The 13,920-nt window shown below is 49.4% G+C and overlaps 3 protein-coding genes across 4 annotated transcripts; 1 reads left to right on the top strand and 2 right to left on the bottom strand.

The window, feature by feature from the left end:
* Window positions 1–1,982: 1,982 nt before the first annotated feature.
* On the top strand, window positions 1,983–3,439 carry rps14 (ribosomal protein S14). The gene is made up of 5 exons (XM_061299277.1): window positions 1,983–2,073; window positions 2,648–2,801; window positions 2,865–3,026; window positions 3,181–3,257; window positions 3,322–3,439. The coding sequence occupies exons 2-5, from the start codon at window positions 2,653–2,655 to the stop codon at window positions 3,387–3,389; spliced, it is 456 nt and encodes a 151-aa protein (XP_061155261.1). The 5' UTR covers window positions 1,983–2,073; window positions 2,648–2,652; the 3' UTR covers window positions 3,390–3,439.
* A 66-nt stretch (window positions 3,440–3,505) lies between these two features.
* On the bottom strand, window positions 3,506–8,200 carry chm (CHM Rab escort protein). Of its 2 annotated transcripts, none has more exons than XM_061299275.1 (17): window positions 8,004–8,200; window positions 7,205–7,271; window positions 7,016–7,088; window positions 6,792–6,916; window positions 6,609–6,700; window positions 6,472–6,531; window positions 6,348–6,409; window positions 6,154–6,276; window positions 5,782–5,898; window positions 5,585–5,699; window positions 5,260–5,482; window positions 5,091–5,168; window positions 4,869–4,976; window positions 4,633–4,693; window positions 4,409–4,505; window positions 4,090–4,337; window positions 3,506–3,733 (listed from the first exon to the last, which is right to left on the bottom strand). In XM_061299275.1, exons 1-17 carry the CDS (start codon window positions 8,053–8,055, stop codon window positions 3,590–3,592), a joined length of 1,845 nt encoding a protein of 614 aa, XP_061155259.1. In that variant the 5' UTR covers window positions 8,056–8,200; the 3' UTR covers window positions 3,506–3,589. The 2 variants fall into 2 exon arrangements, with proteins under 2 accessions (XP_061155259.1, XP_061155260.1); XM_061299276.1 differs by having other exon boundaries at window positions 6,478–6,531.
* Window positions 8,201–8,322: 122 nt separating this feature from the next.
* Window positions 8,323–13,746, bottom strand: ik (IK cytokine). Its single transcript, XM_061299279.1, has 20 exons — window positions 13,550–13,746; window positions 13,050–13,116; window positions 12,876–12,968; window positions 12,530–12,589; window positions 12,296–12,463; window positions 12,029–12,143; window positions 11,616–11,686; window positions 11,490–11,536; window positions 11,060–11,223; window positions 10,877–10,985; window positions 10,527–10,566; window positions 10,297–10,435; window positions 10,053–10,074; window positions 9,876–9,970; window positions 9,711–9,784; window positions 9,546–9,603; window positions 9,362–9,450; window positions 8,935–9,043; window positions 8,826–8,860; window positions 8,323–8,469 (listed from the first exon to the last, which is right to left on the bottom strand). The coding sequence occupies exons 1-20, from the start codon at window positions 13,557–13,559 to the stop codon at window positions 8,442–8,444; spliced, it is 1,593 nt and encodes a 530-aa protein (XP_061155263.1). The 5' UTR covers window positions 13,560–13,746; the 3' UTR covers window positions 8,323–8,441.
* Window positions 13,747–13,920: the final 174 nt, after the last annotated feature.

Here is a 13,920-nt window from a genome sequence, read left to right as displayed (position 1 = left end):
GTCGAAATTCGGCGTCTGTGGCTGAAAGCAGACGCCCAGTTCGACGTCCCCCCCAACCGCCACACTCACTCGCTTTTCAGAGCTACAAAAGTACTTATTTTTAAAAACAATGGGTTGTATTTACCGTGTGCGCTCTGGACGGTCCAGTTGCAAGCAGAAAATAAAAATATTTCTCTTGTTAGTCGTCGCTGTGTCGCGTTGCTCGGCATTGCCGCCTTTCTAGCGCCTGTTGAAAAGTGCGCCCTCGGATTTGAATTTTGGCGGAAGCTCCGCCCATCACGTCACGTCCGCGTCACGTGAACCACGACAAGGTAGACGTCATATAGCAAGCGCTATTTTGTTTAGTAGACTTACAGTTGTTATGCGTTGACATAATGGCGCACACTCAAAATAGATTTAAATACATTAAATAAGTCTTCTTATTTAATGACCAGCTCAGTGGCAAGTTCCACCCATCAACGTCACGTCCGCGTCACGTGACCACGACGTGGAAGACGTATCGCAACCGCTGTTTTGTTTAGTAGACTTACAATTATGCATTGACGTAATGGTGCGCACTCAAAATAGATTTAAATAAATTAAATAATTCTTCTGCCCACTCCATTTTAAACAAGTTAACTCTGACACACGGATTTTAATTTTGGCGGAAGTTCCGCTCATGTCTGCGTCACATGACTGCGATGTGAACTGACGTCATATAGCAACTGCTGTTACATTATCTAAACTTACACCCTAGCGTGTTGATTTAATGGCGCACCAAGTAACTTGCACATTTCCCATACATGACGATGAGGGTTCGACACAGATCGAGGCACTTTTGTTTCTGCCTTGATGTATGGATATACCTTATTACTTTTACTGTTATCTTATTTAGGATAGTTTATCTCAGGGTTTATTTAGACCAGAAAAGTCTTTTAGTCCGCTTATTTGGTCCGGACCAAAAGCCCTGTTTTATTTTGTAAACTTCAATTTATTCGCGTGGACATAATGGCGCACCTGCAACCGGAGAGGAAGAGGCTGGACAAGGTGGTGAAGAAAGCCGGCGCTGTCCTGGGCTGCAGTCTGGACCGGGTGGAGGTGGTGGGGGAGAGGAGGATGGTGGCTAAGCTGTCCTCCATCATGGACAATGTCTTCCACCCCCTTCATAAGACTGTCAGAGCCCTGGAGAGCTCCATCAGTGACCGGCTTCGTCACCCACGATGCACCACCGAGAGGCATCGCAGGTCCTTCCTCCCTGCTGCCATCAGACTGTACAACCAGGCCGATCACCGTAGCTAACGGACAAAATAACATGCAATAACGTGCAATAACCATATGTGCAATCACACTATGTGCAATATCTGTCTACCTCACACTCTTTTACCTGCTTTCTTTGCACTGTTTTTTGCACTATTTTTTTTTTATCTAATATTTTTTTATCTCCACTGCATATTGTGTATTGTGTATTTTGTATACACTGTCCATATTTTTTTAATTATATATACCTTCTACTTCTTTAAAATCTTTTACCCCCTTCCCCGCATGCGTGTGTGTGTGTATATGTTAAGTGTACTGCTGCTAACATAGGGGTTTCCCCATTGAGGGAATAATAAAGGATTATCTTATTTTATCTTATCTTATCTTACTAGTTAACACGTCCGCTTTCTAAGCATGACGTTGCGGGTTCGACGCCGCTCACAACATGTGTTTCATTTTTCCGCAAGTACCAGAAACGTGTTTTAAAATACAATGAAGTGCTACAGGCTTACCTTTCAAAGACAGATTTGAATGCATTGGCAGATTTGTCTCATTTAAAAATTTTGCAAGAAAACGACACAGAATTAGGAGCATGCACATATTAAAATAGACCCGAGAAACTGGGACTTGATTATATTGCAAGATACTAAAAGTAATCATTTCACATTCATATATAGAAAAAAACTGCAACTGTAATTCCGTTTTCATTTGACGTGCAGCTGAGTCTCCCCGCCACCAGAAGGCAACACCGAGCCGTCACTTTTCCACGTCAACTTTAACCCCGGAAACACTTACGACTGTCTTTTCTAGCCGGAATTCGAGGAGTGAAAGGAGGAGGTGAGAGCTCGTCTCTTTGTCCATCCGTCCCAATCTAATTTATTTGAGTACATCGGCACTTTGTTTGGCATTGTGTTGACTTAATCTTACTTTGTCTCTCTTGACAGCCTAAAATTGTTGCCGTGTGCGTGCTCATTTACAAGCTTGGACGCCTTCCCCGTTTGGCCGTCGCGTTGATATTGTTCGCTCGCGGCTTTTTCAAATAGACTACAAGCCGCTCGGTTGTTTGTCTTTAAGGTGACATAAGATAATTCCATTTGGGTTAGGCGTTTGAAATTCAATGCAGGCCTTGTTTTGATTATGTGCATCTGTAGCCTTCTGAAAGCTGACTACTCTCGTGGGGCTGGCTCCAGAGTCTAACAGTATTAAAAGATGACCGTCGACGTCATGCGTCCCACAATGCCAAGCACCGAACAAACACAAAGATGCTTCTTTGGAGAGTACCTAACCATGGGAGAGATTCCGAATAGAGATTACATTCTTACAACCATTTCTCTCCGGACGATCGCCAGGATGCGCGACGTCACTGAATCGTAATTTTCGAATGTATGACCGTTTTTGTGCTTGTGGCTAGACGAGATGGCACCGCGCAAAGGCAAAGAGAAGAAGGAGGAGCAGGTGATCAGCTTGGGACCTCAAGTGGCAGAAGGGGAGAACGTCTTTGGCGTCTGCCACATTTTTGCCTCTTTCAACGACACCTTCGTGCACGTCACAGACCTCTCCGGGAAGTGAGTTGTTCTCATTGCACGCGTGCGCTTTACACATCACTGACCACCCGCCTCTTTCCCCAGGGAGACCATCTGTCGCGTGACGGGCGGCATGAAGGTGAAGGCGGACAGAGATGAGTCGTCCCCCTATGCTGCGATGCTGGCGGCGCAAGACGTGGCTCAGCGCTGCAAGGAGCTTGGCATCACCGCTCTGCACATCAAGCTAAGGGCCACCGGCGGCAACCGGTCAGTGGCCGCGTATATTTTATTTGATGGCTGTAGCACTATCGAGATTGGTGAAAAACATTGCGGCGGCGATTTTCATTTTCTTAAATAAATCACGTGGTCATAAGTGCTCACAGTTGTTCATGATATGAACAGGCACGCTTTGCTCTTTCAGCACCAAGACGCCCGGACCGGGAGCGCAGTCTGCACTCAGAGCCCTTGCGCGATCTGGCATGAAGATTGGACGCATCGGTCAGTCCTGCTCGCGCCGCATACACCCGTGGCCCGCTCATGGCGTATGTATTTGTGCTTTCAGAGGACGTGACCCCCATCCCGTCAGACTCGACGCGCAGAAAGGGAGGACGCCGTGGACGCAGACTGTAAACGCAGGCCGACCTTCGCGTGTTCTGTACAATAAACGTGGTAAACCACAACAGGTCTGTCGAGTCGAGGTTCTTACAAAGCGGTCGCGTGGCTAGCAAATGATTGGGCTCGCTCACTTAGTAGGCGGGAGTTTTATTTTTCAGTCTAACAAATAGAAATGGAGTAAAGCATTTAGCCCCATTAAGCGTGGCGGGTCTAAATCAATACTGCACATTTTGGGCACGAAGCGGCTGCAGCTCTTGGAGTTCGGCGGGCTCCTCAGCGTCGTAGAGGATGTCTTCGGGATTGGGCGCGGGGGGACAGAAATCCTCGTCGGGGACGATCTTGTGGAAGATAACCTCGGCCTAACCACAAAGTTTTAGTCCGTATTTCGGTTTTGCCCGAAGAGTGTCTTCATTTAGCTTTCTTACAATTAAAACCATTTCCAACTTCATTTAAATTATTACATTTCAACCAATTTAAATATGACATGTATTCAAAAAATGAATCTTGCAAGCATCTACTTTGATAAATTACTCTCAATTGCGCAAAATGCTTTCATTTTATGGAAGGAAGTGACTGAGAAAGAAAAGCACAACATTACAATAATCATAAAACTTGTCGTGGAGTACTGCAAAAACTTTTCTTTTTCTAGTTATAAAACTAAATCATGCAATTACTTATTTCATGACATGCTAAATGAGACAAACAAATGTTTTACCTGCTTGATGGCATGCTCGTGACCCAGATCGGCATCCGGTCCCGAGCAAGTGTGAAGGTTAGACGGTAACCGATCCCCATCCTCCACTTGGGTGCCGGTCTGGTCCATGTTGAAGTAGAAACACCACAGGACGCTGGGACGCGAATTTTGCTCTGGTGACTGAGTGGTGTTGAACATGGCCGTCACTACGGGCGACAAGTCCTCGTAGGCAGAGCCCAGTAGTGATTGAGAGGTGAGGTGGACTAAATCTGAGAAGGCACAGCACACAGGTTGGACTTAGACTTTATTTTTTTACTTGTGGAGGGCACCGGACGCTCACATGTTTGCGGGGCGCATGTCATGGTGGATGGCGACAGCTCCACCATCCTCACAGCAGGAAGTCCCGTCTCCACCGGGGGGATGGTTACCAAGGAGACCTTTGTACACGCGAGAGCACAACGCCATGTTAGTAGTGCACTCATTCGGCAAACTGCAACGAGGTATTTGACACACAGCGTGTGAGCAAAAGAAATGGGGGGGGGGGGGATCGTGTGACCGTGTGACCTGATGCTGGTCGCCAGGCAGAATGGAGCGGTCGGTGATGAGCACCCCTCGAGAAATGGACCTGCATGGCGACACACAAGTTAAGATCAACATGTTCAATTTTATGCAAGTTAACGACAAGGACGTCATTTCCAAAAGTAGACAGGACTGCAAAAAGCTGTTTGCTTAGACTATCGAGTGAACATCAGCTGATGTGCTGCTCAGAAAGAAGAAAAAAAAGTGGAGGGGAGTGAAACCTGGTGGGCGTGGCCTCGCTCTTCAGCTGGGCAGGCAGGAAGCCATCTTCCAGCACAAAATGGCTAGCGGTGATTCGCTGGCCGCGGCCGTCAATCAGCGCAGTGCACCTGGAGCGGGACGAGCCTCATGAACAGAGATGGAAAAAGGACAAAAAAAAACCAAACACTCGGCCACAGCAGCAACATGCCAAGCCGCCAGATGAGGTGGGACTAACTACCTACCTGTTGGCGGTCTTGTCCAGCAGCAGGCAACTGATTGGATGCCTCAGGCAGTACACACCCCCAAACACAGCAGACATCCTGGAACGTCAAGCACACGGTGGTCAGACAGGCGCGGCGCCGCGCGCGCACACCCCTCCTTAACCACCCTAACCCTTCCTCCCTCCCTCACCTGCAGAAGCACTGCGGGATCTCGCCCAGGCCGTACATGGGGAACAGGAAGGGGGTGTTGCCGTAGCGACCCAAACAGCGCAGGAAGTGACGCGTGGAGGCCAGGCCGTCCCGGGTGGGCGTGTCCTCCGTCACCATGGCAATGGAGTGCAGGAGGAAGTGCTGCAGGTTGTCGCCCAGCTGCTGGTCATGCAGGAACTCCGAATATGGGCGGGCGCTGTAAGCTAAGAGAGGACACGCTTGGAAAAGTCTTTTTTTTCTCCTTAAATTGGCCGCTTTGACGCGCCGCTTTGACGCGTCCGCGTAAGCAAATGCGTGCGGCTCACCGCTTAGCTCTTCCTCCTTTTCCTCCAGACAGGAAGCCAGGAAACGCATCAACTTCCTCTTTTCCACCATCGACAGCTGGCGACTGGCGAACACGTCGGCTCGGCTGCACGGCACCTGACCGACCACAACCGCCGCAATCGGCATCCATTTGGCATTAGGACAGCGCCGTTCCAAGTGTTCAAAGACGACGACCCACCTGCTCCACGTTGCCGTGGCGATACGTGAGGATCCTGGTGACGTTCTTGAATTCGGCATAACGACTGACGTTTGATTTGATGAGCAGGTCCACCAATGAGCCGCGCGCGTACATCAACTGAAGGAAAAAAAAGTCAAGGGTAGAGACGATGGTCAAGAACCCGTCTCGATAAGCGAGTACTACAAATGGCGTAAAGTACAGATTGTTACGACATTACCGCGGCAGTGCGAGGGAGGCTTTGACACGGTTGGGTGTAGTTTCAAAGTTGTCGTTTTTTTTGGCCCCCTGAAGCTACAATGTGTGGACCTACATAGTCCATCTTGACATTTGTTCTCCTCCTCTGGATATTTGTGGGGAAAGAAAGACATTTACCTTGGAGACTAGGTCAATGTTGAACCTCCGTCCTTCTTTGAGCAGGTCGGCGTAGGTCATCTTCTTCCTCCTGACCTCCGATTGGCCGGCCGTCTCCGACTCAGCCGTTTGTGTGTTTGGGCCCTGTGATGAGATTAAAACTTGTGACGTTCAGGTCACCTGACAGCGGCTGCTAAGCATTGCGGACGCCTTACTTCTTCCTCTTGCTCCACCTCTTCTTGCTTTTGCTGCACGTCAGCAGTTGGCTCTGTCAACTCTGTGACAGCAAACGTAAGGAAGCTGAAAACGATGACATTTCATGTTAGTCACGCAATTAACCTGCACCCGAGTCTTCATCTTTCCGCGTTTGGCCCTCCTCAGCCGTTTGCTCCGTCGACTCTGACAAACAAAAAAATAGAAATGTTGCATCTCTTTATTTTCAGGTTTCACCATTACAGCTGTGCAGCCAAATTAACCTGCACGTGGTTCTTCTGGTTTTTCTTCTTCTACGAAGCGTTCAACCTCTTCTTCCTCCTTCTCCCCTTCCTGGTCCTGGTCATCTCCCTCGCTGGGTACAACGTCGACAAAATCCGTCATGACGATTTCAACAGCACCAAAGAAGAAACTTAAATCTATGATCGCGTCAAAGAAAGGCTGACCTGATAAAGCACAACACCTGCAAGTTCCTGATGGAGGAGGAATCTGCATTTGACAGACAGATCGGCTCCTCCCGGTCTTGCACCAGACTGGACCAATCCTGTACCTCATCGTCCTGCAGCTGCTCCTGAAGGAGAAAAAAAATACAACCCGGAACCCAAACACATGGGGTGAACTTTCCCGTGTATCGCAGCAAACAACCAACGAGGAAACGGCGAGGACTCACCTGATGTTCCTTGAGCCACGTCAGCAAAGCGTTAAACGTGAAGCTAGCCCACTTGGATGCGTAGTAACTCCTCCTAAAGCGCGAGTGCAGATATCAGAGTCAGAGTCAGCTTTATTGTCAATTCCTTCATGCCAAGACACACAACTCTCAGTGTGCGTGTGAAGAGGTATAGGACATTTGTAAACTCACGTGTCCAGGTGAAGAACTCTTTGTCCCACTCGCGAACAAGCTGCCGCCACCACTGACTCCGTGAGACCTTGGACAATCGAACAGGAGGCCGCTATTAGAAAGCTTTGTGTCCAATTGTTTCGACCGATCTAATTGGTTTGACTACTTTTCCAATTGGCGATAAAGTTTTTAGAAAATACGATTTCAGAAGCTGGCATTGGACAAAACTTCGAGGACTTGGCCCAAATCCATGTGTCAGAACGACTGTGACGTTTCCAACAGAACGTGATGTCAATTTCACAACAAGCTCGTTTTTATCTCGAACCTTGTGTTTCTGACAACGCACGAGCTAATACCGAGCGAGTCCAGCTGAAGGATCAAACTTCAAATTGAATCTGTAGGTTTAGTCAATGCTTGAATATTGCATGAAATCCAGACTTTGCTGGGTGTCTGCTGGGACTAACAATTTGTCCCCTGCATTCAAAAACGGAGCCATCGTGACGTCACGGCGTGGAGTCAGCATCACAGCGCGTAGATGACATGACTAAATGTCCCGTCTACTGAAACTGTACTTTCTGAAGAAAACTAAAATTAAGGTCCATAGACTCAACTACAAGTCACTGTCATTGGCGAGGTGACGAGCCTGTCCGCTAGCCACGATTATTGTAAGTGAACAGACTGTTAGCCATAAGCTAATGACGAGTTATTAGCTTATTTCAAAGACAAAACACAAATTGTGCCCTTTTTAAATCACCACGCCACTTTGGTGACACGCGCACGCACACGGGACATCGCTTTGAAAAGGTGTTGGAGCGTTTACCTGTGCCTACGATGACGACGTCAAAGTCAGACGGAAGATCTTCAGCAGCCATCTTGCTGCATGCGCGCGCACACCCTTGTGCTCGATCCCGACACACAGCGGCAGCGTGCGCATGCCCAGTTCACGCGCATGTCCAAAACACGTGCAATTCTGACACGGAAGCTGTCCCGCAAAACTTCTATTGTTCATTTCGACACTTTCAAGTCATTTGTATTCACGAGATTCTTACACAAGTGGGTCACGTGATCCACAAGTACAGGTAAGAATTGAAAGCGTTCACAAGCGAGACACACAATCCAAAGAATCAAAATCCACCAAGTCACATAAGGTTTCTTTTTAATCGGATGAAATGGATTGCGTGTGCGCCTGTTTGAATAAAACCAACAAAAATTCTATTACTAATGCGATTCATCAAACACAACAAGCCACGGACAAAGTTCAGTATTTGGGTCGCTTCACATCCACCCTGTGGGAAAGAAAAGGAAAAAAAGGCGTTGGGGTCAACATTATGAGTCTTGAAGGGGTCCGATTGTTGGGGAACACGATCGAGAGATTCTCATAAAGAGGACCGCTCCAAAGATCGCGTGAGTCTAGCCACAACTGACGTAATGCGGCCTTTGTGGAACGCAGACTCTAAATTTGGACACAGCTAACAACTCTGAATGCATTTGGAATCATTCATTCATGTACAAATCTCTATACTACGCTCTTGAATTACAACACTGACATGTTATCGTAGCATTTACGGCACTTGGAATGTCTTTTCACTACATGGGCAATTGTCAACACAGAGAGCCCTGTGTAGCGGCTAAGGAGACTCACCCGTCGGCCTCCATCTTCTTTCTCTTCTCGATGATCTGAAACAGAAGAGACGCACCTCATCAAAGAGATAAGACAGCTGAGGAGGAGAACGGGCGCTGCGTCTTCTCACCGCGCTGATCTTCTTCCACTGGCGGTCCAGCTCAGCTTTCTCATTGGTCTCCTTGAAGCGGCGAGTCTTGCGGCCCTCCGACATCTTGATGCCATATTGGAAAGCCGCCCTGTGGGGGTGCAGGCACAGAATAAATACAGCGGGGTCCGTCGTGGCGGCTATATTGGGGATACGTTGACTGAGGTGAGGCGAGGGAGCACGCAAAACAACTGTCCCTCGTTGGGGGTAAGCCAAAAGAACAATTGAATTTTTTATCATTATTCAATGTTCTCGACCTGATCCGGTCAACTGCACGCCCGCGAGGAGAAAATTGCGACGGGCCCGTTTTGCTGCCGGCAGTTCAATGGCAACAATAAGCGTGGAAACAAACAAAAGAAATGAGCCAAAAGGTGAGGGCTGCGTTCACTTTTGGACAGTGCGTACGTACTTGGGCAGCGCCTCCTTGTTGTTCATGTAGTCGGAATATTCCTCCTGAGTGTCAAAGTCCCAGCGACCCAGCGGCCCCTTCTTGTTGCCCTGGAAGGCCACATCACGCAGTGGAGTGGTGCCAAATCACCCAGTGGTGCCACATGACGCACGGAGGGGCGCACGTGACAAAGCGTGCAACTCACCTGGTCCATCTTGCTGTAGTCCACTTCTTCGTCGCTGTCTACCGCCAGGTCGTCCATCCTACGGCAGCACGCACGCACGCACGCACGCACAATTGACGGTCGGTCGAAAGCAAGCGGCCCAAATGACGGCGAGCTAGGTCACGCTTTAACGCGCGAGTGTCTTACGTAGCAGGGTAACACTCGGCGTAAGAGTTGGACCCGCCGAAGAAATCTCCCAGGTGTTCTTTAGCGTCTTTCCTCTGAGAAGGCGTGACGTGCGTTAAGGAGGGGACGCGCACAATTGGTCGGGGCAAGACGCACACACGCTTGTTGCATCATGCCAGCCACCACAGAAGGATATGCATCCTTGCTCTGCCATTGGCCGCCCGCCGTACCTGCAAACTTTTCATTGATCAACTTGAGCTGATCCCGCACCGACCCTGGACCTGTTTCATGACAACACATTGTGAGTCTCATCCCAGCCAGCGTGCTAGTGAGCAAGGAGGTTGACCATTCTGCGTCACATACCCGTATCTGCCTCCTCCGCCACCTACGCGCACACACAGCAGATGTTTTGTATTCAGTCAAACAGCATTCCAGTGTGTGCGTGCGTGCGTGCGTGCGTGTACGCGTGCGTGTTTGTGTATGTTCATGTGCTACTGTGTGGTCATGGTGTATGCATGGATGCGTGCATGTGTGTGTGTCCGCGCGCACGTGCATGCTTGTACATGAACCTGATTGTTTCTTCAAATCTGTGTGCGTGTGCGCGAACCTGTTGCTCTTTGTCAAAGTAGGCGTGTTTTCGCTTCTTTTCGTCATCTCGGTCCCGGTCTCGTCGTCTCTCTTTGTCTTTGTGAGGTTTGGACAAAGACGTCGCCGACGGCAAGTAGTCCCCGATGTCATCGAAAATGCTGCGCACGAGACACACGCGCGCACTTTGACAGCGGTAGAGACAACACGAGGACGGAGAGGGAAGCCCCAAACGTGCATTTGCTTACTGACCCAATGTCAGCTTCGGGAGCTCTTTTTTCATCCGCTTTGCCTGAAAGACATTGCAAGCAAAGTACGTGCGTGCGTGAGGTCATCATCATGCAGCCGTGCCTCCCTCTTGTCACCGCCGCCGCGTAGATGACCATCATTTCCCGTTTGGCGTTAGCGCTAGCATTAAGCATTTGGGGAGGCCCATGAGGCCAAATCATTGAAAATAACGCATAAAACGTCTTGTTTCACCGTCCCTTAAGAGATTGTACGTGGAATATTTGACAAGATTTGCAACAGAAAAAAATGGCCATTTAATATTCATGAGCTTGTGCAATGTGTGCGTGTGTTGTGGGGGGGAGGAAAACAATCACCTTTGTCCTTCTTCTTGATCTTCTTGTGTCGAGTTCCTTGGCGGAGGTAAGACAGGATCTGCGTCAGTTTGGAGATGACGATGTCGTTGGTGCTCAGCGTGGTCTGGGCCTGTCACGCACACACAAACACGCACGGCGGATGAAGGACGCGGCTCGCCCGCGCCACAGCGAGCACACACGTACCTCCATACTGGGACAGTCAGCTTTGCTGCGAATGAGCGTGGTGGGAATGTCCGTGTCGGTGAACTCGTCGTCGAGGTCCACCACGTACGCCATGCGGCCCGGCAGGAACAGCTCGTTGCGCTCCAGCGCGCCCGAGCGGAACACCATGCGATAGATGTTGCGGCCTGGTCGTCACAAAGTGTCTATTTTCATCAAATGGCACTCACTCCTTAAACACGACATTGTGAAGAAATTTGCCAATCGTCATGAATCTCCAGTGTTGGCGTAAAGCCAGCACAAGTTGAAAATGTACAACATATTATATTGTGTGTGTTCATTTTGGAGTCGCAGTGTGTAATCATATGGCTGGTGCCAGTGTATTGAAGTCCATGTGTATTTCATCCACAGCGCCCCGTCACGACGCAAAACTTTGCGAGCACGCTCAACTCACCTAGGCGAGTCTTGAACTCAATCTTCTCCTCCGGTTCCACATCTTTCCTGCCACGTGCGTGCAAGGAGAAAAAGAGTGCCGTCAAGACCATTGACAATAACCCAGGTTGGGAGCGTGAGGTCCTACTTGGCTTCTTTCTGGACCTTCTCCATCATATCTTCTTCTTCTTTCTCTTTGCTGTTGATCTCAGCTCTCACCTGACGCACAGAAGCAAAGCGCGCTTTAAAGCAGTGCCTTGCTTTTGGGGTGGCAGACATCCTGGCTGGCAGTTTTCCATTTTAAACACCATTGGCGCGGCACTTCTAAATGGTCGCCACTCCGCACTGTGCGCAAAAGCTGCGCTGCATTGTGGGAGGTGAGTCCAGGGAAATTAATTGCATCTCTCTTCATTTCAAGACCTCGGTTTGAGAACAGGCTCGACGGACCACGGTCATACGGCGAGGTTGCGCCATATACCGATTGGAAAGTATTCTAGTGATCGAGTCAACGCCATAGAGAAGTCGGCTGGAGGGAAAATCTTGCATGTGTGCACGCCTCACCTTCTGCAGCAGAGCAAAGTCCAGACCTTTCACCAAGTGAGTATGCTCCATGTCACCACCCAAGAACTTGGACTCCTGGATCAGCTGACGCCGTTTCTCCGCCGCAGACTTGTCCCTGCGTCGCGTTAGCATATAAGCAAGAGACTCACTCGCGCCACCGTGGCGGAGGGCAAGAAAGGCAAGAAGGGCAAGAAGGGCAAGAAGGGCAAGAAGGGCAAGAAGGGCAAGAAGGGCAAGAAGGGCAAGAAGGGCAAGAAGCGCACTCACGCCTCGGCCGAGGGTCCGACGGCTCGGTAGTTGGCGGTGGTGCTGATCAGTTCTGTCTCCTCGTAGTCCTTGTTGACGCCGTCCCGACGCTCTCGGGCCCGGTCGCGGTATTTCTCGGCCAGCTCGCGCTCGCGCTCCATCTCCTGCTGCCGTAGCTTAGCGTAGTAGCTAACGGTCGCACAAATTAGACAGTTGTCGAGTGGAAAGAATTGATGCTTGAACAATCCGTCCCACCTCTTTTTCTTCCTCCTCCTTGCCGCGGGATCTTCATCCTCATTGTAGTCCCTTGGCATTCTGAGTACACAAAACAAAAAATAGCCACAGGAATGTGTTGGTGTTGGCAGTTATGCTGCCACTCTATCATCAAGCAGTGGTGTGTTATGCCGTCACGCCGTGACAATATCTCACTCTTGTAGTCATGCAGCGGTCATATTGTCACCTTCTTGTGGCGACGAAGGAATAACGTTATGCTGTTCAAGTCGTGTTGTCGCATTGTTATGCTGTCATAGTTTCATGTTCAAATACAACTATGACTGTTGTTTGCTTCTATTGCTTGAGTCCAATTGTGTCAGAGACGTACTCATGATGCCTTGACTTGGAGGGTGGAGCTGAAGAAGGTGTGGCCCGTGGTGTCATCAGCAACTTCCTGAAGTCATCATTGGTCAACTTTGACCTGCAAACCAACACGCGCGTGCACACACTTTTGTGAACAAACTAGCGCACGAGAGTCAGGACCAAGAGTGTAAATACTTACTGAGCAGCTGATCTGCTGTCATCCACATCGTGACCCTCGGGAGCCAGAGGGTTGGAATAACTCTCCGCTGTTAACACATTCACATGCGCACGTTAGCGTAATTCTACAAAACGCTCACGTGAGGAGCACGCTTGGTTTCCACGTCTACTACTCATTTACTTTCGCTGTTTTAGAAAAACACTCGTCAAAATCATCCATATAGCCATTTTCAACACCCAACGCTCCTGCCGTTCAGAGTCGCGGGGGGCTGCTGAAGCCATTAAAGTGACATCCATGGTTTTTCATCTTTTCGCAAGCGTTCAAGTCCGTTACGTCTTTCCTGAAACAGACATCCTTTAGCAAGCACAAATGGAGTACGAAGAGCATGTCCATCCCGAGTTCCAACTTTTCTGGTTTAGCAAGAAAGCGGCTGGCCAGCACCGTGGTAGCTCAGGCTAGCGTTAGCGTCGCGGTGGTCACGTAGCAAGCATAAGAGCTGGCATGCTAACAGAGCGACTTACTTTCGGGCATGGCGGCAGCGTCAAGTTGTCAAGCTTCCCCACTGTGCGGATTTGCTCTGTGTTGGATTTGTGTGCTTTCAACGACGATGCTACTGGCAATTCAAGTTCGCTCGCGGAACTGCACTAAGGTTGATATTTGCGTTCCGTTGCCGCGTCTTCTTTTTCATGCTTCGTTGCCGTCGTGGCCAACTGGATTAGGACTTTGACGCCCCCTAGTGATCCGGAACGCTTATTGCTTTGTCTAAAACCTGGCTCACACGGCAGGATTAGCGAACCGAAGTAGCCCCGGAACCATTAAAATAAAAGAGAACGGCGATGAATGTCATTGAATGGAATCGATTTAACTAGTAAAAATAAAGTATAAAACATAA

This window comes from Syngnathus typhle, linkage group LG15 (assembly GCF_033458585.1).
Source record: "Syngnathus typhle isolate RoL2023-S1 ecotype Sweden linkage group LG15, RoL_Styp_1.0, whole genome shotgun sequence".
Taxonomy (NCBI): Eukaryota; Metazoa; Chordata; class Actinopteri; order Syngnathiformes; family Syngnathidae; genus Syngnathus; species Syngnathus typhle.
Note: the sequence above shows the minus strand (reverse complement) of the source record. Positions and strands in the feature narration are given on the sequence as shown.

What these genes read in the sequence shown, in the direction of transcription:
- rps14 (XM_061299277.1), top strand. Translation starts at nt 2,653, where the DNA reads ATGGCACCGCGCAAAGGCAAAGAGAAGAAGGAGGAGCAGGTGATCAGC. An exon ending in GTCACAGACCTCTCCGGGAA is followed by an intron (nt 2,802 to 2,864) that starts GTGAGTTGTTCT and finishes CTCTTTCCCCAG; the next exon opens with GGAGACCATCTGTCGCGTGA. An exon ending in CATGAAGATTGGACGCATCG is followed by an intron (nt 3,258 to 3,321) that starts GTCAGTCCTGCT and finishes TTGTGCTTTCAG; the next exon opens with AGGACGTGACCCCCATCCCG.
- chm (XM_061299275.1), bottom strand. Translation starts at nt 8,055, where the DNA reads ATGGCTGCTGAAGATCTTCCGTCTGACTTTGACGTCGTCATCGTAGGC. An exon ending in AGGTGGAGCAAGAGGAAGAA is followed by an intron (nt 6,277 to 6,347) that starts GTAAGGCGTCCG and finishes ATCTCATCACAG; the next exon opens with GGCCCAAACACACAAACGGC. An exon ending in GACATGCGCCCCGCAAACAT is followed by an intron (nt 4,338 to 4,408) that starts GTGAGCGTCCGG and finishes GTGCCTTCTCAG; the next exon opens with ATTTAGTCCACCTCACCTCT.
- ik (XM_061299279.1), bottom strand. An exon ending in ACTTTGACAAAGAGCAACAG is followed by an intron (nt 10,075 to 10,296) that starts GTTCGCGCACAC and finishes GTGTGCGCGTAG; the next exon opens with GTGGCGGAGGAGGCAGATAC. An exon ending in AAGAAGATGGAGGCCGACGG is followed by an intron (nt 8,470 to 8,825) that starts GTGAGTCTCCTT and finishes TCTTTCCCACAG; the next exon opens with GGTGGATGTGAAGCGACCCA.